The sequence below is a fragment of the Pongo abelii genome, chromosome 10 (genome assembly GCF_028885655.2).
Source record: "Pongo abelii isolate AG06213 chromosome 10, NHGRI_mPonAbe1-v2.0_pri, whole genome shotgun sequence".
In the NCBI taxonomy this organism is placed as follows: domain Eukaryota; kingdom Metazoa; phylum Chordata; class Mammalia; order Primates; family Hominidae; genus Pongo; species Pongo abelii.
Genome location: NC_071995.2, coordinates 53,823,713 through 53,848,737, shown reverse-complemented (window position 1 = coordinate 53,848,737; position 25,025 = coordinate 53,823,713). Strand labels below are relative to the sequence as shown.

At 48.2% G+C, this 25,025-nt stretch overlaps 1 protein-coding gene across 7 annotated transcripts; it reads right to left on the bottom strand.

Annotated features, from left to right (window-relative positions):
* Positions 1–71: 71 nt before the first annotated feature.
* DGKA (diacylglycerol kinase alpha) lies at positions 72–23,485 on the bottom strand. Of its 7 annotated transcripts, none has more exons than XM_009247863.2 (24): positions 23,328–23,485; positions 17,821–17,965; positions 17,299–17,372; positions 16,846–16,981; positions 16,337–16,411; positions 15,830–15,879; positions 15,401–15,475; positions 15,085–15,204; positions 14,861–14,975; positions 14,221–14,309; positions 13,964–14,083; positions 13,671–13,769; positions 13,413–13,496; positions 13,068–13,141; positions 12,807–12,881; positions 12,308–12,393; positions 12,128–12,217; positions 2,313–2,473; positions 1,995–2,059; positions 1,664–1,754; positions 1,163–1,361; positions 935–1,055; positions 685–745; positions 72–410 (listed from the first exon to the last, which is right to left on the bottom strand). In XM_009247863.2, exons 2-24 carry the CDS (start codon positions 17,882–17,884, stop codon positions 327–329), a joined length of 2,208 nt encoding a protein of 735 aa, XP_009246138.1. In that variant the 5' UTR covers positions 17,885–17,965; positions 23,328–23,485; the 3' UTR covers positions 72–326.
* Positions 23,486–25,025: the final 1,540 nt, after the last annotated feature.

The following is a 25,025-nucleotide window of genomic DNA, read 5'->3' as shown; positions in this document are numbered from 1 at the left end:
CCTGTTGCTTCTTGGGAGAATCTATGTCATTTAAGGAGTGAAGGTATAAAAGAAGGAAGTGTACCACTTACTTAGCAGATCCCAAAGGGGAAACACAAGTCATTTTATTCAGATGAGGCACTTTCAATGTATGTGTTTTGGGGTGTGTGTATGTGTGTGCCCATGGGGAACAGTGAGGTGGTGCAGGATAATAAATACTGTGAGGGTGAAGGAACACTCCCCCAAGCTGGCAGGAGTATGTGGCAGCAATATACAGAGCCTTGGGAGTACAGTCCAGGGACAGGGAGGTGGGTTCAAGGCTGGCTTGGAGGCCAAGGGTGTCCCCCTTAGCTCAAGAAGCCAAAGAAATTGGTGGAGCGGGGGGGTGGGCCCATGAGCATGGGCATCTGGTTCTTGTGGGTGATCTTGATCTGGAAGGGAAGGGAGCACATTCAGAGGCAGGACCTGATGCTTTGGGGCTGTGGCTTCAGAGATTTGGAGGGAAATCTGTGGGGTTTGGGGTGGGTTGCTAGGTTCCTAGAGAGGCCACGATAGGGAAACCAGGGGCTGAGAAATCAGGGTTTAGGATGAATGATGTGCAAGGGAAGTTCAGGCATCAGAAGGGTGTAAAGAAGCTGTGGAATGGGGATTTAGGATCCATGGAGCCCAAGGGTTTAGTTTTTGGCTGGGATCGTCAATACTCACTGTACAGGGCGTCTGCATCCAGGGTTCTCCATCAATTTGCATGGGAAGGGTTTTTGTGGTGCTACAGGAGGCCAAGGAACATTGGTGATTTCCTTACTAATCGAATACCAAAACTCTGCTTCTCAGGTTGGCTTTGAGACCTTTTGTCACTGAGGGAGATCTAGTAAAGCCCCTCCCCACCATTCCCATGACCCTTCTGCTGGCCCAGCCCCACAGCTTCCCTCAGGGACCCTGGTGGAGTCTTCCTTACTGGAAGGTGATCTCAGAGCACTTGGCCAGCCGACGTCCGGCATTCTTGAGCTTGGTATAGATTTGGCCCATCTCAATTGCACCCTCCAGCCCGACCACTTCCAGTCTCTTGTCACTTAGGTCTGGGGACGAAATAGGGAGTTAAGTTTTACATAAACAGGGTATCTCCACAGGGAGTCACACTTTCCCTTGGTCCTGCCCACTCAGCTCCCAAGGCTGCTCCTCTCACCTGGTACACAGGTTTTCAGGATATCAGGGTCGGTGATGACTTTAGCTGTAGCACCTAAGGCCTGGTTGATCCCATAGATATCCCCATGGGGTCTCCTGGTATCACCCCAGAGGTTGGAGCCACCATGCATGCTAGGGATGTTTAGCACTGCGATGCCTTCTAGGGACAGGTTGCTCAGATCCAGCGGTTTCCCACAGATCTGAGAGGAGGGGGCACAGTCCCAGTTAGGGAGGGTACAGATCCTCACCTCATGGCATAATCATAGATGTGATCACTCCCTCCACCAGATGACAAACTGGAGAGGGCAGGATTTGGAGGTGTGCAAAGGATGGAAATAGGGACTAGTGTATCTTGAGGACTTGGAGAATTGGGGTAGGAGAGCTGGGAGGTCAAAGAAGCATAGGTTTAAGAATATGGGAAGTTCCTAAGGGTGCCACGGAGGGAGAAACTTGGCTATTAAGAAGCTGAAAAGGATGTAGGATTGAGTCTTATTACACACACCTCAACTGTCAAAGACTCCTCCAGCTTTTTGCATGTTGAGAAGATGGATTCAGATGTGGCAAATTCGAAGTACCATAGCTTGTTCTTCATTCTGTGTCAGCCCCAACACAAGGCCCAGTAGGGAGGGACAGGTTACACAGTGCTGGCAGGGGTGGTAAGTGACAGGGAAGGGCATCAACCTCCTAACTTTAGTCCCATGGGGAACAAGGGTAGCTTTGGTTGGGGGATCTCCTAGAGGTGCCACTGCTCTTCTGAGCAATCTGAGTCAAACTTGGTCAAAACCTGGCTCCTGACACTGTGTATGCCCACACTGCTCCCTCCTTTCCCTAACCTGCTGTTGAACTTCTCCGGATATTTCTCTCGCATGATGTGGAATCGATGAGCAATAGAGGCATCCTGGAGAGTTCAGGATATGAAGGTCAGTACAGAGCTCAATCTCTCCCTCCCAGTCTCCCCTCTCTCCCAAGTCCCCATGCTGCTCCCCACAACATGTCCCAAGATCTTCCCTTGCAACTCACAGCACTGTACTGCACTCCCAATTTCCCTGTGTCACAGGTCACTTAATCTCCCCTTCCTTTTCTGCTCTCCTCCAGCCTCTGACTGCTTGGCCCCCCCTTTCTCCCTTCTCCCCAGGCCCCATTCCACTGACCACACCAATAGAGAAGTAGTTATTGATGATCTGAAAGGGGACTGGGTCACTTTTTTCTTCAGTTTGTTGAGGTATCACCTCCACAGACCATCGATCCATATGTACCACTTTACTCATCTCTAAATCCTTGAGGATCTTTGCCAGATTCTGTCCTTCATACCCTAGGAGTGGAGAAGACAGGTTAGCACTGAGCTCTGGGTCCCAGAGAGGCCTCTTCTCAGCTCCCAGCTCCACAAATTCCCGGGGGCCTTCTGCCCTGTTTCTGCAGAGCCTCCCAGCCCTAGCCAGTGACAGGGCAGGGTGCATGGTCACAGCTCCCATGGACCTTTCCTCCATGCTGTATGGAGGGTGAATGTTTCCAATGTGTGTGGATATGCAAAGATGGTGCCAACAGTTATCTGGAAGGTTGGAGAGAATAGCCAGGAGAATGCTGAAAAAGATGGGTGACAAAAAAAAATTAGCTGGGCATGGTGGCAGGCACCTGTAGCCCCAGCTACTTGGGAGGCTGAGGCAGGGGAATCGCTTGAACCTGGGAGGCAGAGGTTGTAGTGGGCTGAGATCAAGATCGAGATCACGCCATTGCACTCCAGTCCGGGCAACAGTGCAAGACTCTGTCTCAAAAAAAAAAAAAAAAAAAAAGAATGAAGTGAAATTTTAATAAATGGTGTTGAAACAACAACAACAAAAAAAAGATGGGTGACAAATGAGGATAATCCTCTCTCACCCTCGACCCCTGATGCTTTCACTCCCCATTCAGACAGATCACAGTATAAAGCAACCATGTGTAAACAGTGTTATACAGGCAGAGTGAATGGAATAAAAGGTTCAATAGTAAAGAATAGAGAGAGCCCCCAAATAGACTCAAGTATACATAGAAATTTAGTATGTGATGTCATTTCAAATAAATGGGGAAAAGATAGATTATTCAATAAATGGTGCTGGGGAAAGGGAGGAGCAGCATGAAAAACTACCTACTGGGTTCTGTGCTCGCTACCTGCATGACGTGACCATCCATACCCCAAACCTCCCAAAGTGCTGGGATTACAGGCCACTGCACCCGGCCAGAATTTGTACTAGAAGAAAACATTAGTAAATGTTTTTATAATCTTTGAATGGATACAAAACTAGAAGCCCAAAAGAAAAAGATAGATAAATATAATCATATTAAAATTTAAAACTAGACGGACATGGTAGCGCCTATAATCCCAGCTACATGGCAGGAGGATTGCTCAAACCCAGGAGTTCGAGACCAGCCTGGCCAACATAGTGAGACCCCATCTCAAAAAACAAACAAACAAGGCTAGGTGCAGTGGCTCACTCCTGTAGTCCCAGCACTTCGGGAGGCTGAGGCGGGTGATCCCTTGAGGCCAAGAGTTTGAGACCAGCCTGGACAACATGGCAAAACCTCATCTCTACAAAAAATATAAAAATTAGCCAGGTGTCAGTGGCTCACGCCTGTAATCCCAGCACTTTGGGAGGCCGAGGCGGGCGGATCACGAGGTCAGGAGATCGAGACCATCCTGGCTAACACGGTGAAACCCCGTCTCTACTAAAAATACAAAAAATTAGCCGGGCGTGGTGGTGGGCACCTGTAGTCCCAGCTACTCGGGAGGCTGAGGCAGGAGAATGGCGTGAACCCAGGAGGTGGAGCTTGCAGTGAGCCGAGATCGCGCCACTGCACTCCAGCCTGGGTGACAGAGCAAGACTCCGTCTCAAAAAATAAAAAACAAAATAAAATAAAAATTAGCCAGGTGTAGGCCGGGCGCGATGGCTGACGCCTGTAATCCCAGCATTTTGGGAGGCCGATGCGGGCAGATCATGAGGTCAGGAGTTTCAGATCAGCCTGGCCAACATGGTGAAACCCCATCTCTACTAAAAATACAAAAAATTAGCAAGGCGTGGTGGCAGACACCTGTAATCCCAGCTACTTGGGAGGCTGAGGCAGAAGAATCACTTGAACCCACGAGGCGGAGGTTGCAGTGAGCCGAGATTGCGCCACTGCACTCCAGCCTGGGCAACAAGAGTGAAACTCTGTCTCAAAAAAAAAAAAAAAAAATTAGCCAGGTGTGGTGGCATGTGACTGTAGTCCAGGCTACCCTGAGGTGGGAGGATTGCATGAGCCTAGGAGTTCGAGGCTGTGGTGAGCTGTGAGCTCACCACTGTACTCCAGCATGGGTAGCAGAGCAAGACTATCTCAAAACAAAGAAAGAAACAAAAAACAAAAAAGGAAAAATGCGCAAATAATACAAACAAGCCTATGATAGAAGAAAAAATACAAATGGCCAATATGCATAGAAAAGGTGCTCAGTATTACTAACAATTTCAAGAACCATAATTAAAACAATTAGCTAACTTTTGTTGCTTATCAGGTTGGCAAAGTATAAGGAGATTCAGAAAACCAAGTGCTAATGAGTTTATGAATAAATTGGCATTCTCATTTGCTGTTAGCTATGGCATGACTTGATAAGTCATTTTTGGAAAGCATTTTGGCAATTTTTATCAAAATGTTATCAAATTTTATCAAAACATATTTTTCGCTGGGTGCCATGGCTCATGCCTATAATCCCAGCACTTTGGGAGGCCGAGGTGGGCAGATCACCTAAGGTCAGGAGTTCGAGATCAACCTGGCCAACATGGTGAAACCCTGTCTCTGCTAAAAATACAAAAATTAGCTGGGCATGGTGGTGGGCGCCAGTAATCCCAGCTACTCAGGAGGCTGAGACAGGGAGAATCGCTTGAAGCCGGCAGGCAGAGGTTGCAGGGAGCTGAGATCACGCCACTGTACTCCAGCCTGGGTGACAGAGTGAGACTCTGTCTCAAAAAAAAAAAAAAAGTTGTCTGTTTATGCATATGTGTGTGTGTGTGTGTGTGTGTGCATGCATATAAAAACAGAAAAATGACTGTTAATAGGAAACAATGTTTATCTCTGAGGAGGTACATGGAGTTTTGTGGGGAGTCTTTAAATCTTTACGGTGACAATGTACTGATGACTTATTTATGTAAGTTTTTCTTTTCTTTTTTTTTTTTGAGATGGAGTCCGGCTCTGTTGCCCAGGCTAGAGTGCAGTGGCATGATCTCGGCTCACTGCAACCTCTGCCTCCCAGGTTCAAGCTATGCTCCTGCTCAGCCTCCCAAGTAGCTGGGATTACAGGCATGTGCCACCAGGCCCAGCTAATTTTTTGTATTTTTAGTAGAGACAGGGTTTCACCATGTTAGCCAGGATGGTCTCGATCTCCTGACCTCGTGATCCACCCACCTTGGCCTCCCAAAGTGCTGGGATTATAGGCGTGAGCCACCGCACCCAGCCCATTTGTGTAATTTTTTTTTTTTTTTTTTGAGACAGGATCTTGCTCTCTTGCCCAAGCTGGAGTGCACTGGCTCACTGTAGCCTCAACCTGCCAGGCTCAAGCTATCCTCCTGCCTCAGCCTCCTGAGTATCTGGAACCACAAGCGTGTGCCACCATGCCTGGCTAATTATTTTATTTTTCATAGAGACGAGGTCTCACTATGTAGCCCAGGATGGTCTCAAACTCCTGGGCTCAAGCGATCCTCCAGCCTTGGCCTCCCAAAATGCTGGGATTACAGGTGTGAGCCACCATGTTCAGCTATTTGAATAGTTTTTTAAAAAGAAAATACCTTTTTTTTTTTTTTCGAGATGGAGTCTAGCTCTGTCATCCAGGCTGAAGTGCAATGGCGTGATCTCGGCTCACTGCAACCTCCGCCTCCTGGGTTCAAGTGATTCTCCTGCCTCAGCCTACTGAGTAGCTGGGATTACAGGTGCCTGCCACCACACCCAGCTGATTTTTGTATTTTTAGTAGAGACGGGGTTTCACCATCTTGGCCAGGCTGGTCTTGAAGTCCTGACCTCATGATCCACCCGCCTTGGCCTCCCAAAGTGCTGGGATTACAGGCATGAGCCACCACGTCCAGCATGAACATTTTACTATTAATAGTTATTTTTGGCTGGGTGTGGTGGCTCACACTTGTAATCCCAGCACTTTGGGAGGCCGAGGTGGGAAGATCACTTGAGGTCAAAAGTTCGAGATCAGCCTGGCCAACATGGTGAAGCCTCATCTCTACTGAAAATACAAAAAATTAGCCAGGCGTGGAGGCGCATGCCTTTAGTCCCAGCTACTCGGGAGGCTGAAGCACGAGAATCGCTTGAACCTGGGAGGTGGAGGTTGCAGTGAGCCGAGATTGTACTATTGCACTCCAGCCTGGGTAACAAGAGCAGAACTCTATCTCAAAAAAATAAATAAAATAAAATAAAAATGTTCATATTCTCCGAGTCAGCAATTCTACTTCTAGAAGTCTCTCCTAGAGAAATGTTCATATCTGTGCGCAGAGATAGATGTATGAGTGTTCACTGCACCATGGTGTATAAGATTAAAAAACTGAATGCTACTCTAATGTCCACCAATAGGGAACTGTTTATAAATGATTACACATTCACACAACGGAACACTATTCAGTGCTAAAATGGATGAGGCAAACCTGACTGTATAGAAATATGATAACCAATATGAACTGTTAAGTTAGAAAAAGAAGAAAAACATCTATAAAATGACCTCATTGTTTAAATATATGTTAGTTTGTGTCTAGGAAGTAAAACATGGAGGAACAGCCCCCAAAACTGTAGGGCATAGATTATAGGGAGCTTTCACTTTCTTGGCACATATATATGAAATGTTTGAGTTATTTTTTACCACCAGCATGTATTATAATTGTAGTCAGGGAAGAAAAAAGGTTTTAAAAATGTCTCCACAGCTGGGCGCAGTGGCTTACATCTGTAATCCCAGCACTTTGGGAGGCCAAGACAGGTGGATCACCTGAGGTCAGGAGTTCGAGACCAGCCTGACCAACATGGAGAAACCCCATCTCTACTAAAAATACAAAATTAGCTGGGCGTGGTGGTACATGCCTGTAATTCCAGCTACTCGGGAGGCTGAGGCAGGAGAATCGCTTGAACCCGGGAGGTGGACGTTGCAATGAGCTGAGATCCTGCCATTGCACTCTGGCCTGGGCAACAAGAGCAAAACTCTGTCACAAAAAAAAAAAAAAAAGAAAGAAAAGAAAAAGAAAAAGAAAAAAAAGTCTCCACTTCCTCACATTCCATTGAGGGTTCAATCCACTGTAATTTACCTTTTGCCCATCCCACCCTGCCGAAACCTTTTTGGCAAAGATTGCCAATGACTCCTGCCAACAGTGTATCTTTCATTCTCATTTTAACTCTTGAAAGTCTTCACTTAACCTCTGAAATATCACTCTCTCGGTTACAGAGGGACTTTCCTTTGACTTTTGTTTCTCTTTAACTATTCCTTTTTAGTCTTTGTGGTAGGCAGAATACTAGCTTCTCAAAGATGTCCACATCTTAATCTCAAGAAACTGTGACTATTGCTGGGTGAGGTGGCTCACGCCTGTAATCCCAGCACTTTGGGAGGCCGAGGCGGGTGGATCACCTGAGGTCAGGAGTTTGAGACCAGCCTGGCCAACATGGCGAAACCCTGTCTCTACTAAAAATACAAAAATTAGCCAGTTGTGATGGCGCACACCTGTAATCTCAGCTACTCAGGAGGCTGAGGCCGGAGAATCACTTGAACCTGGGAGGCAGAGGTTGCAGTGAGCCGAGATCGCACCACTGCACTCCATCCTGTGCGATGGAGTGAGACTCCGTCTCCAAAAACAACAACAACAACAACAACAACAAAAACAAAATTAGCCAGGTGTTGTGGCACATGCCTGTAATCCAAGCTACTAGGGAGGCTGAGGCAGGAGAATCGCTTGAACCCAGGAGGCAGAGGTGGTATTGAGCCCAGACCGTGCCATTGCACTCCAGCCTGGGCAACAAGAGCAAAACTCCCTCTCAAAAAACAAAAAAAAGAAGAAGAAAGAAAAAAAGAAACTGTGAATGTTACCTTACATGGAAAAAGAGACTTTGCAGATACATTTAAATTGAGGATTTTGGGCCAGGCACGGTGGCTCACGCCTGTAATCTCAGCACTTTGGGAGGCTGAGGCAGGCGGTTCACTTGAGGTCAGGAGTTCAAGACCAGCATGGGCAGCATGGTGAAAACTGTCTCTACTAAAAATACAAAAATTAGCCGGTGTGTTGGCATAGGCTTGTAATCCCAGCTACCTGGGAAGCTGAGACATGAGAATCGCTTGAGCCAGGGAGGCAGAGGTTGCAATGAGCCGAGACTGTGCCGCTGCACTCCAGCCTGGGCAACAGAGGGAGACACTGTCTTAAAAAAAAAAGAAAAAAAAATGAGGATTTTGAGATGGGAGATAACAGTGGATTATCTGGGTGGTATCAATGTAATCACAGGGGTCCTTATAAGTGAAAGAGGAAGGCAGGAGAAAAGAGTTGTAAAAGGAGATGTGACTGTGGAAGCAGGGGTTGGAGTGATAAGACCACTGGTTGGAAGGGGGACCTTGAGCCAAGGAATGCAGACAGCCTGTAGAAACTAGAAAAAGCAAAGGATTCTTCCCTAGAGCCTCTAGAAAAGAACTCAGCCCTGCCAACACCTTGATTTTAGCCTAGTGAGACCCATTTTGGACTTCTCTCATCCAGAACTGTAAGATAATAAATTTGTGTTGCTTTAAGCCACTGTTTGTGGTAATTGGGAGCACTGGGACACTAATCAGCAGCAATGGGACACTAATGCAGACCCTTTAATAACTCCTCTTTCTCTGCTCAACTGTTAAATAGGGTGTTTACCAGGATCTTGCTGTCCTTGTTCACCTTCTCTTACCTCTTTCTCTGGGTAATCTCAGCTACTCTCAGAATGTTAATTACCACCTCGGAGCAGATGACTCTCAAACATGTATCTCCTAAAATATTTGACTTCTCTCCTAAATTCCTGACATGTATTTCTAACCACCCACCACAACATCTCCACCTGCCCCAAACTGAATTTTTCTTCCTTAAACTAGTCTTCCTCCTATATTCCCTGTCTTAATAAATGCCACCCCAAGGTTGAGCACGGTGGCTCATGCATATAATCCCAGCACTTTGGGAGGCAGAGGCGGGCAGATCACCAGAGGTCAGGAGTTCGAGACCAGCCTGGCCAGCATGGTGAAATCTCGTCTCCACTTAAAATACAAAAATTAGCTGGATGTGGTGGTGGACACCTGCAATCCCAGCTACTTGGGAGGCTAAGGCAGGAGAATCACCAGAACTTGGGAGGTAGAGGTTGCAGTGAGCTGAGATCGTGCCACTGCACTCCAGTCTAGGCAACAGAGCGAGACTCTGTCTCAAAAAGATAAATAAATAAAAATAAATAAATGAATAAATAAATTCCACCTCCATCTGCTGAGTCCACAAACCTAGGAAATGTCCTAGACTTGTCTCTACCTCCTTCTCCACAACCTATCAGTTATCCAGAGCTGTGGCTTCTACCTCATTAACTCCACTGCTGCTGCCTTGGCTTCTGTGTTCATCATCTCTTGTCTGGACTACTGCAAACAGGTAATTTCCTATTCTGTCTCCTTCCTACAATCCATCTTCCACAGAGCTCCCATAGTGATAATCCTTTCAATACCCCCTCTTCAAACCTTATGATTTTTTCAGTGTCAACATGTTTTCCTTTTTATTTTTTAATTTAAAGTCTCACACTGTTGCCCAGGCTGGAGTGCAGTGGTGCAATCATGGCTCACTACAGCCTCGATCTTTCCAGGTGAAGCAATCCTCCCGCCTCGGCCTCAGCTGGGACTATAGGCATGTGCCACCATGCCTGGCTATTTATTTGTGTGTTTGTTTATTTATTTTTAGAGATGAGATCTCACTGTGTCACCCAGGATTGAGTGCAGTGGCCCAATCATAGCTCATTGCAGCCTGAAACTCCTGGGCTCAAGGAATCCTCCAGCCTCCACCTCCTGAGTTGTTGGGACTGCAGGTGTGTGCACCTTGCCCAGCTAATTTTTTAAAAAATATTTTGTAGAGACTTGGTCTCACTTTGTTGTCCAGGCTGGTCTCCAGCTCCTGGCTTAAAGTGATCTTCTGACCTTGGCCTCCCAAAGTGTTGGAATTACAGGAATGAGCCACCATGCCCAGCCCAACATACATTTTCATTAGTGCTATATTTATATCCTTATTGTCATGATTCAGGTTGAGTTAGCAGAAAACTGCAATGTTTTCTGCTAACTTGTTTGCTTGTTTATGCTAACTTGATTTTTGTTTGCAGAATACAGGGAAGACATAAAATATGTAATTTCAAAATGTCTAATATTATAAATGAAGAAGTCAGATGTTGAGGATCTGAAAACTGGTCAAAGAATTGGTTATATGTCTACATATAAAACTTAAGTTATAATGAGCACTCAGAGATATTTCTTCCTATTTGTTCTTTTAGTTACATCTTTTACTTACATCGAGTTCCCCCTCACTGCTGCTTGTTTGATTGAGTTTAAAAAAAAAAGAGAAAAGAAAAAAAAGAGTTTGCCCATAGTTCAGGGATTGCACACTCAAATACCTGAGTGGCTTGAATGGTAAAGTGGGTTGGGCATGGTGGCTCACACCTGTAATCCCAACACTTTGGGAAGCCTAGGTGGGCAGATCACTTGAGGTCAGGAGTTCGAGACCATCCTGGCTAACATGGTGAAAACTCGTCTCTACTAAAAATACAAAAATTAGCAGGGCGTGATGGCACACACCTGTATTTCCAGATACTCAGGAGGCTGAGACAGGAGAATCACTTGACTGGGAGGCAGAGGTTGCAGTGAGCTGAGATGGCACCACTGCACTCCAGCCTGGGCAACAGAGCGAGATTCCATCTCAAGAAAAAAAAAAAAAAAAAGAAAGGGAAAGTGAATAAGTGACTAGCAGGGAGCCAAGGGGATTGTGATAAACTGAAGAATACATGTCCCACTTAGAAATAATCAAGTACAAAGAAATTGAAAACACTGCAAGGCAACTAATATAAAACAACACAAAAACATTACTGTGGGCTGTCAGCTTGCAAACTCTGGCAGGATAAAATTAAAAACTCCCTGGCACAGTATTCATAACCCTCCATAATCTGGACTCTGCTTAACTAGTCTTCCCTCTCCACATTTTCCACCTTGCACCCTATGTCCCAATCATGATGAATGACTTACAGTTCCCCCAATGCACCACCATGTTGTTTGGTGGCTCCTCTGGCCTTACACTACTTCCTCCACCTAGAATGCCTTCCGCTGCTCTTAGCAGATCTCTATTCCCTAAGATCTCCAGCAAGATCTTAGAGCTGGACTCTGAACCCAATAACCTCAACTCCAAGATTCCTCAAACAATCTGTCCTACACTGACCTCTTTATCTACCAATACCATCCCTCAAACTCTTTCTGTTTGAAAGGCATAAGAGATTAGAAATGGGAGAGCACTTAGGAGACTATTGCAATACTCGGAAAGAAGTCATGGTGAATTAATTAATGACTACCTGGTTAACTGTTTGAATGAGTGAATGAGTCATGACCAAGCTCCCTGCTAGCTCCATCACTCAGCATCTGGCTTAGCTCTTATACAACCTTCCTTATTCACACATTGTTCCCCACCCCCATATTCCTTGATTCTCTGAGCCATAAGAGTTGGTTGGGAGAAACATAAAAATATTTACAGGAAAGGGGTCTATCACCCTTGACCCTTCTAGGTTCAGATTGTGGTCCCTGCTTCTTCCAAAGCTCTCTTCTTTTTGGACATTCCACTTTTGTATCCACCTGTCTGTGCCCCTCTTCTTCCCCAATCCTTTCCATACCAGATGTCTAGTTTCTTCTCTAAGTGGCTTTCCCTTCCTACACAACTCCCCCCAGCCTACAGCAAAACAATTTCTAACCACTTACCTCCTCCCCATCTTAGGCATCGAGCCAGATCATTTCCAGTACCCAGGGGCAACACAGCAACAGGAGGCAAAACCGGCAAGTTAGCTTTGTCTGCGGAGGCAGGTGAAGAGAAGGATGGAGTGAGTTAGCTCTGCAAGACTACGACCCCAATCCCTTCCCAGCGCCCCTCCTTGCACTGACCAATGGTCTCTAGAATCCAGCCTACTGTGCCGTCTCCACCACACACCAAAATCCGGCTAACAGGAACATCCTTGAATAATCGGAGCCTGAGACAAAGGGGAGAGAGAAGATGAAGAAGGATAACAGGACTGAGGCTACCCAAGTCCTGGGCAGGCAGATTGCTTCTTGTCTCTCATTCTGTAGGACCCTCCTCCTTTTTGTCAAAAGACTTGAGTTTCTATGAAGGTCACAGAAAAGAACAATGGAGAAAGTTATAGCCACTCCTCAGTGGTTAGGGAAAAATTGGGTCTTCATTCTTTGAGAGTAGGACAAAGATGGGCCAGAGAGCTCGGAGGATGGGATACCCAGTGACCCTAGGGAAGGAAATATTCTGAATTCTGGCCTCTTGGGGATCTCTAGCCCTCCTCTCCCAACCTGCACTCTTTCCTGCACTCTCCTAATGTATACAGATACACAGACCCATGAAAACACTGTGATACAGTCCCTAACCTGTGCTCACCCTATCTCAGGACCATCCTTTAGGAGGTTGAACACCTGTCGAGGGTTTAATATATACTGGAACTTCCAGAGCACCCTGTGTGTGGGAAAAAGAAAAGCTCATGGCAGGCGTGGGGGTCGGGGGTGATCTTCTGAACCTCACCCTCTTGGTGTGTTCCTCAAGGTATGCCCCTCCAGACACACACATCCCCTTCCACCTTCCAAGTGCTGCAGGCAGGCCCTCCCTCTCTCATCTTAGAAGACCCAGTATATCTCTCCTCACCTCTGCCCCTGCTTCCCGCCACTCTTAGGATTGACAAAGACGAGAAGTGGGTGGGTGTTAGGAACAGGGTCAATCTGCATTGGGGGAAGAAAGTAAGGATAAAGAAAGCAGGATTTTGTCAGAGTTAAGGTGGGCCCTGGAGACAGGGGCAGAGGGCTGGCATTCCACCACGATATTTCCCCCCTCCCTCCTGTTTCCCTCCCCTTCCCTCCCCTACCATGATGGAGTTTCTGGAGAGTGAGCATCAACCGCCCCCCACCAGGCTCTCCCACTTCATTCCCACTCATGAGGGCTCCAGTGAAAAAGCGGCCCCCATCATGAAGCCCAAGACTCTCAGCCCTGTACCCGCAGAGCCTCAGAGGTGCTCAAATTTAAATCATCCATGGTCTTCTGGCTTGTTTTGCTATTTTTACGATCCGGTCCAGAGGCCTGGGAGGGGAGGAAAGCAGAGGTAAGGAAAGCTGTATTATGCATGAATCCCTAAATAGAGGGGTCTGACTTGAATCCTAAAAGTACGAGCTCTCTATTCTAAATGCCACTCTGTGCGTGTGGGAAATCGGGGAGGCACTCCTGTCCCCTCCCCGCTGCTGCCGAGGGTCTCACCAGGACACTGGGATAGATGGAAGATGGAGGCAGGATGTGATCCCGGAGCAGCCCACAGTCACACTCATGGCCCACCGCTTGCAGGCAGTCATCGTGGATCTGAAAGACAAGGTGGGCACAGAGAGGTCACGAAGGTAACCCTGTCTCCTCTCAACCTGGCAGTCTGGGCTGGAAAGAGCCCTTGGGAGCAGGGGCAACTGTGGCTGTAAAGGAGGTGTGGCTGGGAAGCCGGTGGAGAAGGCAGCTCTGCGGGGCCGTAAGACGTACCCAGAATGGATGGCTCCCAAACTGACCTCTAGGTGGCACCATACACAATGCAGCCCCGTCAGACTGTGGTAGATCCGGATCTTTTTCTGACAGCGGTCGCAGCGCCCGGACTCACAGCCTCCTCGCACCCACACATGTGATTGGACCTTGGGGAGGAAGGCAGTTCCTTGTTTGGGAGGGTCGGAGCAGGACCTAGGGGAGGGAGGGGCTGAGGGCAGCAATGGGCCAAGGGCCAGGGCCAGGATGTAGGTGATGTTGGGGGCGGAGGCTTGAGATCACTCACACCAATGTCCTTCCGAGACTTGGCATAGGTGCTGACTTCACAAGGCAGGGCTTTCATGGCACACTGGTCGTGAACAGTGTACTTACAGACTGAGGGAGAAGGAAGAAGTTGGGAGGCTTAGCTGAGCCTCTCCCCCTATTTCCTTCTTACCCGAGGGTGAGGCAGGATCAGATATGTGATCCCTTGCTTGAGGGTGTAACAGAATAAAAATTTGGGGTGAGGTGTCCACCTCCAAAACCCACGCCTTTTCCTTACTCTTCCTCCTAAAAGATCAGCTGCTACCCCATGCCTGCCCCACACCATCCATGTGCCAGGCAGGAACTGAGCTGGATGATGCTTGGGAGGCCCAGGTCTAACAGCAACAGTAATCATAATAGATATTTTTTATTGCATCTTATAGTATGTGCATGCACCATCTGAAGCACTTTTCTTGCACCAACTTTTTTAATGCTCACAATTACCTCATTTTCAGTTGAGGAAACTAAGGCTTAAAGAAGTGATGTGGCTTTCCCAAGGTCACATAACTAGTCAGTGGTAGAGCCCAGGATTCAAACCTAGGTCTTTCTAAGTTCACAGCGTCAAGCTCCCACAGATAGCTGGGCTGACCCTCTTCCCCCACCTCCCAGCTCCCATTACTCACGGTTACAGCTCAGTCCCTGTTTGCCAAGACCAATGCTTGACTCGCACAGATTGCAGTAGACTGGTCTGGGGAACCTCTTGGGCCTCCACATGTGCTGTCCATCGTCCTTCAGAGTCTAGGAAGGCACAGTAGATGCTAGGGAGTGTCAAAGCCCTTACAGGGCCAATCCTGGCAAGCATAACCCAAGGCTGTCTTACTCATCCCCCGAAGTCTCTCCTACTCACCATCTCCAGACCCAGCAGCACTAGCAGTGGCACGGTGGTGGCCCCAGCCCGGACCCACTCAGCTTGAGAGACAGAGCCACTCCCATCATAGTCAATCTCTTTCATCATCTCCTGAAGAATCTGTGCACAGAGTGGAAAGGGACTTTCAGTATGAGTGGGTCTTCAGACCCAACACCTCTCCACTGCCTCTTAGGATATCCAGCCCAGCCATCCTAGCCAAGGGAACCAGGTTGCCTGTCAGAGATGAGGTAAGGCAGATGCAGGACTCACCAGGGAAGAAGGTACAAGAAGGGACATGAAGGAAGAGCTGCCTTACCGGCCTCAGCTCAGACACATCCCAATCCAGGTATTCAGCCACTCGCATCATCTGTAGGATAATTTTGTCCACTTCCTGGAGCAAAAAGGGCAAGAGCCACAGCCATATCCCCTTTACTACCACCATCCAAACTCTTTTCCAGAAATCAGTGTTCCTGGGTTCCACCCCAGATTCACACCTCTCATTCTCAGGTACGTCTGCCAAGTAAATAAATGTGTTTGTATGTTTGTAAGGCAGACCCAATTCATGTCTCCAGCATTCTCTTTGAGGGGTCAAGAGCTTGGGACTTACTTTCAAATTTAGTCCTAGAGGACTCAACCTCTCCCCCCATCCTCTTCTGTTTCTTAAGACCCTGGAAGAGTTGGGGCAGGAGGGTGCAGACAAATTAACACATATTCCCTTGCCCAGCATACAGGGTCCCCAACTCACTGAGCTGTCCAGGATCCCATTTCTGTCCGTGTCGTACAGCTTGAAGGTGACTGTGGGGTGTTTTAGGGGGGCCAGGGTCAGTTTGTGAGAGATACCCAAAGAATTCATACCAGAATATGGGAGAAACAAAGAGACAGGGAGAGAGCTTTTGGGTGAGAAGCCTAGAGCCTGCGATGGGACTGAGAAGGAGACAAAAAGGAAAGGAAAACAGGCATGGATTCCACCCTCAGTGAATGTGTCGGGGAGACAATACACAATCCATATCCCAAGGACATCCTAGGCCGCCTACATGGGAATGCACAAGTCATGGGTACTGGGGTGACTATGGTGAAGGGTATTAGGTATAAATAGTCTGGGAGAACAGAGGAAATGGGCTCATTCTCTGGCCCCACCTTTGTCTAGACCTGTCAGCCTTTAGGAATCCTGAAGGAATAAGGGAAAGGAGGCTGGGAAACACCTCTCTCTCCCTTCACTGCCCTGCCACCTCACTTCAGAAGGGCAACTCACATTCTAACTTGTCTTCTGGCCGACCACCCTCCAGAAGGGAAAAGTAGCAGGAAACATCACTGAGACACACCACATCTGGTTACAAAAAAGCACATCAGAAGTCAGGGCTCCCTCCACTTTGGCTCATGTTTTATCTTTTGTTTGTTCCACCTCTCCCTTTTTTTTAAAAAAAGATTTACTGACTTTTTTAAGAGACAGGGTCTCGCTCTGTCACTGAGGCTGGAGTGCAGTGGCATGATTACTGCTCACTGCACCTTGAACTCCTGGCCTCAAGCAATCCTCCCACCTCAGCCTCCCAAAGTGCTGGGACTACAGGTGTGAGCCACTGCCCTCGACTTACCTTTCCCCTTTACCTTTCCTCCCTTTAGCTCCTAGACCAGCCTGACTATTCTCCACCAATTTCCCCCAACCTGCACAACATGTGACTCAAGTTAATTCTCATCCCCAAATCCATACTAGTTTGATTTTTCTGCCACAGGCTCAGCCCAGTCCTACCTGCTTGACCATACCTTTTGTCACATTTGTCTCATTTAAGCAGTGACCAGTCTCAAAGGATTGAAACAGTGCCAGGCTTAGGTGTCTGGGGACATTATCCACTTCCAGATAGATTTTCAGGAATTGCTGGAATCCCTCGTACCCAATGGCCTATAATGAGAGTGAGCATTATCCTGGGGAGTCTGCAAGGTCGGAGCTGGGGCTGAAGAATTGGGAGTAGTGGGGACAGGGATAATAAGTGCAGAGCTGAGAAGCATCTGAGGCAGGAGTATGGTTTCTTTGATTAAGTCCTGAGTTAATAGAATCTCTTGTTTTATCCTAAAGCAATAGTCGGAGTGACAATGGACACTAGGGTATCTCTAGAGGGGATAGTGAGGGGCAGGCCCAGAATAATTCCTGGAAGTTGGGGATCAAAGACAAAGATGGGAAGAGTTGATCAAGGAGAGGATTTCCCAGCTGCCACTCACATCTCCTTGGACATATTTAGCCATCTCGCCATCCTCGAAGAGCTTTAGGACATCACTGACCTTTTTGGTGGAGTCTAGGGTGTAGAGAGAGTAAGAGAACAGCATTATTAGTCCAGCTGAGTTCTCCTGCCAGAGAAATCCAGCAGGAAAAAAGATTCAAATGAGATGAAGAAATTCCAAGAAGAAACACAGAAATACAGAGGAAAAAATATTTCAGATCCTCCAAAACAGTACCACTCTTTACTCCTCTTCTCTGAGAGCTGGAGCAAGCAGTCCAGGTATAGCGAAGGTGGGTAGAGAGCTGAGACCTTGCACAATGCAGCCCAGTTAGACTGTGGTAGATCCGGATCTTTTTCTGACATCTCCCCATCTCCCACTCCTCCCATTTCCAGTCATGGGCACATCTGAGCAGCACACTGCTCAAAGCCACTGAGGAAGCTGGGGGCAGGGGGTGTAATGATGAGGAGGAGGGATTCTCTGGGGCAGGGTCTCCCGAACTGAAGGCCTGACAGGAAGACTCACATTCCATGTATTTTTGCAGCTGGGCAAAATCACTGGGGCTTATTAGGCCCCTCTCCTTGGCCATCTGTCTGTTTTTCTCAAGGATGGCCAGAAAGGCAGCTTCGTAGTAGTACTTCCGTTGCTTGGACCTCTTCAGAGGGTAGGCCTGGGGAAAGGTGACAAAGTGTACAGTGGGAAGAGCCAGCTGTCTGGGTGTCTTCTCTTCTGTCTGTTCCATTCTGTTTCTACTCCCACTATTATTTTTTGTTCTTTCCTTCTCTCCTAGTCCCTCCCTAAATATCTTCCTTTCCCTGTGTCCCTCTTCTCTATGCCTCTACCTTCCCTGACAGTGTCTGTCCTCTGTCTCTGTTTCTCTGACTCATCTCTGTCCATTTCTGGATCCTTCTCCCTCTCCCCCAACCTATCTTGATTCATCTGACCACCCTCACCTTCCCACCCGCACCCGGCTTTCTCAATCTATATATGTTTCTGTGGGTGTGTCCCTTGTCTGTTTCTGCGCTTTCTTCCGCCATCATCAATCTCTGCAGACTCTCCCCAGCCTGCACTCTCTCCCATCTCGGGTCTTCGGCAGTTCCGGCAGTTCCGGCCCTCTCGGTGACTCTTACTGCGTTAGCGCGTCTTCCTGGCCATGACCCCATTTTGTTCCGCCTCTGGCCAGGGACCCCAGCTCCGCTCAGCCACCCACTCCCCGAGCCACCCACGCCACGCAACGACCTCTAGCGCTTCTGACGCGCGACACAGAACTAGCCCTGGCAAGGTCCCTAGCCCCGGCCCCGCCTGGACTGCGTTCCGCGGAGCTCTACTAGGGAAGGGTGGGGACCTAGGCGCGGGGTAGGGAAGAGGCAGGGGAAGAGACTCTGGGTACCCACAGAGTCTCTTCCTCAGAAGAGGGTTCTGGGATACTGACATCCTAGAGAAAGGACTCTACCCATCTGGCACTTTTCAATGACTATAGTCCAACTTCTGCTGCCAACAGATCTAGTGTTTCCCAGTCCCGGGACGATGGAGCCGAGTGCTACTGTCTTGGTTCCTGGGAACTTCCTTCCACTCCGCTAGGTCAGCAGTGCTTAGGGAGACCCAAGTTTTGGCTGCTGGATCCAGGAACCAAGGTGCAGTGGGCGACTTGCCTTGATTCAATAATGATAAGAACATATCTTACATTAATATAATACAGCACGGTTTTGGAACAGAACTAGGATCAGTCATATCTGGGTCCCATTCCTAGCTCTGATACCGCTGTGTGACTTGGGGAAGTTATATCTGTAAAATGGGGAGAATGAGAACCATTTTTCACAGTTGTGTGGCTTAAGTAAAACAATATATGAAAAGTCGCTCATATAATGCTTGACATTTAGGAGGCCTACAAGAAATGCTTGTTATTACTGTACTAACAATTAGAATCAAATCATGAGACATAGGAAATTATTGGCATTACAATTCTACAGATGAAGAAACTGGAGCTCAGAGAAGCTTGGATTTCCTAAGGCAGTTGATAGATGGAAAATCCAAGGCTCCAGCCCAAGGCCATGTGGTAGTGCCTCTGCTTGTCACTCTGCCTTCCTCTTGTTCCACTCTCTCCTCACACCCCGGCATCTGGTCTCACTGTGCTCCTTTCTGTTCCTCAGGCATCGCAAGCTCTCCCCTGCTCAGAGCAATGAGTCTTACTGTTCTGTCTGCCTGGGATACCCTTCCCAGTATGTAGTGGGTGCTCAATATTGGTTGTACACATGATTGTGTAAAGCTGGGGATTCATAATTTGGGGCTATTAATCCAAATATGGTTACATGGGAATAGGATGCCAGAGTATCCACCTGACAGTCAGAGGAAAGGAGATAATTTGTAGTACATAGAGTAGGTGCTAAATAAATATCTGTTCAATAAATGAATGATGCTGAAAAGCACTTATTGACTACCCCATCAAACACCCTGATCTCCACCCACTCATTTAGGGCTTGTTGGGTTAGGGAAGCAGTTTGGGTGTTCAAGAACAGCCCAGCCCTTTTCCTTTCTGATGATGCAAGAACTTTCTCTGCAGCCTCTGCCCTTGGGACATCTCTGCTGCCTACTTTTATGCAGCACACCATTCCTGTTCCAGCAGCTCTCTGGGAACACTCAGAAGAGGGTTCTGGGATACTGACATCCTAGAGAAAGGACTCTACCCATGTGGCACTTTTCAATGACCATAGTCCAACTTCTGCTGCCAACAGATCTAATGAATACTAATAGTCTTATGGCTAATGGGGCCTCTATAGCTTAATTAGCCTCTCTGATTACCCCTAGGGATTCTAAGATGACTCCAAAGTTCTAGGAAATGGAATCTGAGGGAGAAAGTGACAAGGAAGGAGCAAACAAGTTATAATGCAAAGGAGAGAGGACAGGCTTCTTCTCTGCCTCTCTTTTTACAATGATCTCTTTCTTGCTCCTTCCTAGCTCCCCAGGTCTTTTTTTTTTTTTTTTTTTTTGAGATGGAGTCTTGCTCTGTCACCCAGGCTGGAGTGCAGCGGCTCAATCTCGGCTCACTGCAAGCTCCGCCTCCCGGGTTCACGCCATTCTCCTGCCTCAGCCTCCTGAGTAGCTGGGACTACAGGCGCCCACCACCGCACCTGGCTAATTTTTTGTATTTTTAGTAGAGACGGGGTTTCACCATGGTCTCGATCTCCTGACCTCGTGATCCGCCCGCCTCGGCCTCCCAAAGTGCTGGGATTACAGGCTTGAGCCACCGCGCCCGGCCCGCTCCCCAGGTCTTAAACCTGGAGAAGTAGTATACAGTAGAAGTTAAGAGAATGGACTTGCAAATTGGACAGGCAAGGATCAGAATCCTAGCTCTTTGAGAGGTCATTTCATCTCCCTGAGCCTCAGTTTTCTCATCAGTAAAGTGGGCACCTACAGAAATCAGTTGCAATGTGGGCATTAAATAAGATGATATATGCAATGTACTTAGCAAACAGCATGGCACAGAATAAGAACTCAATGAACATCAGCTATTATCATTATTACACAAGGGTAGTACCTAGAGAAACATTTCTGGAGATTAGGAAAAATGATGTCTTTGAACCAGGAAGGCATAAATTTCAGGGACTGCTAGCATCAGTGAAGCCCAGTTGTACGTCTTACCCCTTGTTATTAATATATCTGTCAGGTGCAAACATGTAGTATCAGGATTCTGAACTTTGCCTCTGGGAGGATGACGAGGTGGCTAGAACTAGACTCTCAGGGTTCAAGGACACCCCTGGGCTGGAATCTTGGAAACGAGTGCTCCTGGGATCTTTTCAGTGGTTCTCTTGACTTCTCTGACTGAAAGTTTAGCTATCCCTGGAGCTGAAGGGCAGCAAACTGTGGGATCCTGGGGACTTAAAGACCTGGAACAAGTCCATTTTTTTTCTTCCAGGTCCATCCCAACCCTGAGGCTATAACCTGGGCTAGTCTAGGCGAATGCCAGGGCTGGGAGGGTGGGGTCTGCTGCCAGCCTGCCAGCCATTTGTGACTCACCCTTCCCTTCCCTCCTCTGGTTTCCCTGCCCTCCCCTACCCACTTGGGGTGAGAAAGGAAGAAGTTGACTTGGAGGCAGAGAATCTTAGAACATCCACAGAGCTGGGAGTCACCAACCCTCATATTTTACAGAGGAGGAAATTGAGGCATAGAGAGAGAATTACTCTCTTAAGGGCACAGTCAGACTCTAGACACCCATCCTTAGTACATTCCACTAAATCTTAGAGCTCATGGCTCTCTGGATCTAATTTTAAACATCAAATACTAAAATTTTAACCAAGAGATAAATATTATTTCCAAAGCCTGTGTTAGTATTTAAAGTTTCCTTTTTTCACTTAAGCATTCATTGCTCACATTCCAAGTCCTTTAAGTCGACCATTACTCAGGAAATAGCTATGTCTCCAGAATATTGAGGCTGCCCCAGGGGGCAGGAGCTCCGAATTTGAGGGCCCAGGCCTGATTACCTGGACTTCTGAATTCCTTAATCACATCATGGACTGTATCCTCCTCCTCTCCCTGACCGTTGCTGCTAGTAGGTAGCCCTCAAGAGGGAATCACTTGCTTGAAGCCTCAAAACTTATTAAGCCTCCACAAACACTGAAGACTGCAGTGCTACCTGGCTGAAGGGGTTGTGTGTGTGTGTGTGTGGGGGTGCGTGTGTGTGTGTGTAGAGGGTGTCATTGCGTAGTATAGGAGGAAGTTACGATACTGGCATGGTTGGGGGATGTGGGCTTGTCTGTGCTGAGGCTGAAGAGATGCCCAGTAATATTTGCCTTTCTTCCTCAGGAAGGCTCATTTCTCCTATCAAGGTGAAAAGTGAGATTCAGACTCAGGTATTTTCAGAAACTTCCCAGTGACAGGTGGGGAGAGGATGGGGTGGGAGGTTGGGGACCTGGAGGCCAAACAAGAACCCTTCTCCACCCGTGCGGCGCTGTGGAGGTTCCGAAAAGGACTTCCCTCCGAGTCGGGTCCCAGGAACCGGGCTTCACCATCCCTCCGAATGAGCGGGAGGGATGGAGGGGAAGGTCTGGGAAACGTTACCCACCGGGTTCTGGCCCAGCCCTCCCGCTGCACCCCGCGTCCCAGAGCAGACCCTTCTCGATACCCGCTCCAGCTGTCACGCTTCCTCCTTCCCGACCCAGCAGCATGAACGCAGCCCGTGGGTCCTCGGCTTCCCTACCCCTGTCCTTTTCCGATGGGGGAGGGTGGGGCGCTGGGGGGCTCGCGGGGTCTCTACCTTTCTTGAGAGGGCTCGCGGTCGCAGCTGAAGCGCCGGCGCTGGAGCTGGAGCTCAAGCTGGGCTGGAGGGGACGGGCCAGGCAGACGCGGCCGCAGCGGGGCCGCCCCGTTCCTGACGACATAGCTGCCCGCCCCCCACCCCAGCCTGCACGCCGCGCCCGCGCCCGGCGCCCCCAACTCTGGGAACTTCGAAGTTGGAGAGGCCCGTTTCTAGGTTTCCAGTTCACCGTAACCTGCTCCACCCTCCCTCGAATATGTCCGGGGCTTTGGACACATTTTCTCCATTTGCTGCCCTCCTCATCTTCTTCCCGCGCCGGCGGCAGCTCTGCTTCTATTTTCCCTTCTTTCTAATCACTCACAGCTTCTCCCTTCATCCCAAACCTGAGAGGCCAAGATACCTGGCGGGCCGCTAACAGAACAGCTTGGCAGTTGGGCACCCAACCAACGTCTCACTCTCTCCTGATTGCTGCCATCCTGAACTTCCCTGACCAACTCCCTTCCATCCACCACTGACTTCACACTCAGGAGATCCCACGGGGGCAAGCCCAGAGTCCCAAACTCCACAACCTGACCAAACACCTCCCTCCGGCCCCGGTCTCTACCCTGCTTGAGACAATCTGCCCACCTTCTTCACGTTCCTCTCTTTCCTTTTAGACCTATTTTCTCCAGTCTAAGGACACCTCCTGTCAAGACTCATATCCTCTCCTTAATTCTAGGGTGGAGGTTTGCACTTTGGTCTGTGTCCACCCTTTCTCCACGCCCTCATCCTCCCACTTTACCTGCTGGCCTTGGCAGGTGGCACAGAAGGCCCTGGCCAAAAGTAGGGAGTGAAAGGTCCTTTCAGCTTCTCCTGCCTGGAGTCTCTTCTAGAGTCATTAAGGCTCTTGGGGTCGCATGGATGGTGGTGAAGGTGGTACAGCAAGGGAGAGAGATGGAGGCCTAGGGACTTACTGGCAGGAACTAGAGACCCAGGCATCCTGCTCAGTGGCCCCGCCCCAACCCCTGTCTAACTCCCTCCTACCCTTCATTGAAAATGGGGCAGAGTAACAAAGCCTTAGGTTCCTGGAATCGTCCTTCTTACACCTGGGGGTGGGAAGAAGGGGGAGGGGTGACCTCTGACCAGAAGGGTATATGCATGTGTGGGTATTGTGTATGCATACATACACATACATAATATATACATACTTTTGGTGGGGGTTGGAAAGGGAATGAATACATGAGGCCCTCTAGTGGAAACAGGGATATCTAAGCAGTTCTTGATTGTTTCAAGACAGGCTTGTTGGAACAGACTCCTCCACATTTACCAGAAATATAGCTGCTGAGTAATAGGGTTTGGGAGTATTGTTGTTGTATCTAAACTGGAGATTTCGGGCATAGGTTGAAGAGGGGTCTGTCTCTCTGCTCCTGTGCCCCTACAAGTCTCACCCTCTCACCCCCAATCATAAAAAGACAAGGGCCAAAGGCCAGGCGCGGTGGCTCACACCTGTAATCCCAGCACTTTGGCAGGCTGAGGCAGGCGGATCACGAGATCAGGAGATCGAGACCATCTTGGCTAACATGGTGAAAACCTGTCTCTACTAAAAATACAAAAAATTAGCTGGGCATGGTGGCACATGCCTGTAGTCCCAGTTACTCGGGAGGCTGAGGCAGAAGAATCGCTTGAACCCGGGAGGCGGAGGTTGCAGTGAGCTGAGATCATGCCACTGCACTCCAGCCTGGGTGACACAAGCAAAACTCCGTCTAAAAAAAAAGACAAGACCCTTGACACTCCCCATCCTGTCTTTACAGTATTTTCTTCACTGTTAGCAAAGCTTCATCTCTCCTTCCTCTATGACCTCCTTAGTCATAGTAAACAAACTCTTCTGAAGGCCTTTTATACACTAAGTCCTGTACTTAGTTCTGCAATACAAGCTAAAACATAGTCCAGTTTAGGGACTATACCAATGAGTGGTGCAATGTGTGTAAAGCCTCTCTGCTCTGAGCTACTTTAAACAAACATACAATATAAGAATAGGTCCCCTAACACCTCTGCCTATCAGTTTTCTGTCCCTGGATCTTTCATTTAGAAATCTTGGAACGATATTAATCTCTAAGGCACTCAGCTTTCCTTGCAAAGAATGCTTAAAGTAATGCCACCCTATGTATTACCTGTGTTTCTCACTCTATTGTCTTTAGATATGTCCCTAAATAAAGTTGAAGACACTCCTTTTAAGATAGTTTTTGGTACTTCAAAGTGGGGTGTAACGTTATCTCTCGAATAAGGAATAAGGTGGAATCAGTCTTACTCTAGACTTCTTTGTGTCTTCTTTAGGATCTCTGCTCCATCATACCCCAAGTCAGTTACTGGGGGGTGTGGGTGGGGGAAGAAAAGCCAAGAAACATCTAAGAAGGAGGCGTTTAATGCCTACGGTTCCAGGTGCTCATTTCTTTAATCAACCACATCATAAAAATCAGAAAGAAAGAAACCACAATGAACA

What these genes read in the sequence shown, in the direction of transcription:
- DGKA (XM_054526357.1), bottom strand. Translation starts at nt 18,458, where the DNA reads ATGGGGTCATGGCCAGGAAGACGCGCTAACGCA. An exon ending in GTGTATGGTGCCACCTAGAG is followed by an intron (nt 13,770 to 13,963) that starts GTCAGTTTGGGA and finishes CTTGTCTTTCAG; the next exon opens with ATCCACGATGACTGCCTGCA. An exon ending in AGGAGTCTTTGACAGTTGAG is followed by an intron (nt 1,362 to 1,663) that starts GTGTGTGTAATA and finishes CCCTCCTCTCAG; the next exon opens with ATCTGTGGGAAACCGCTGGA.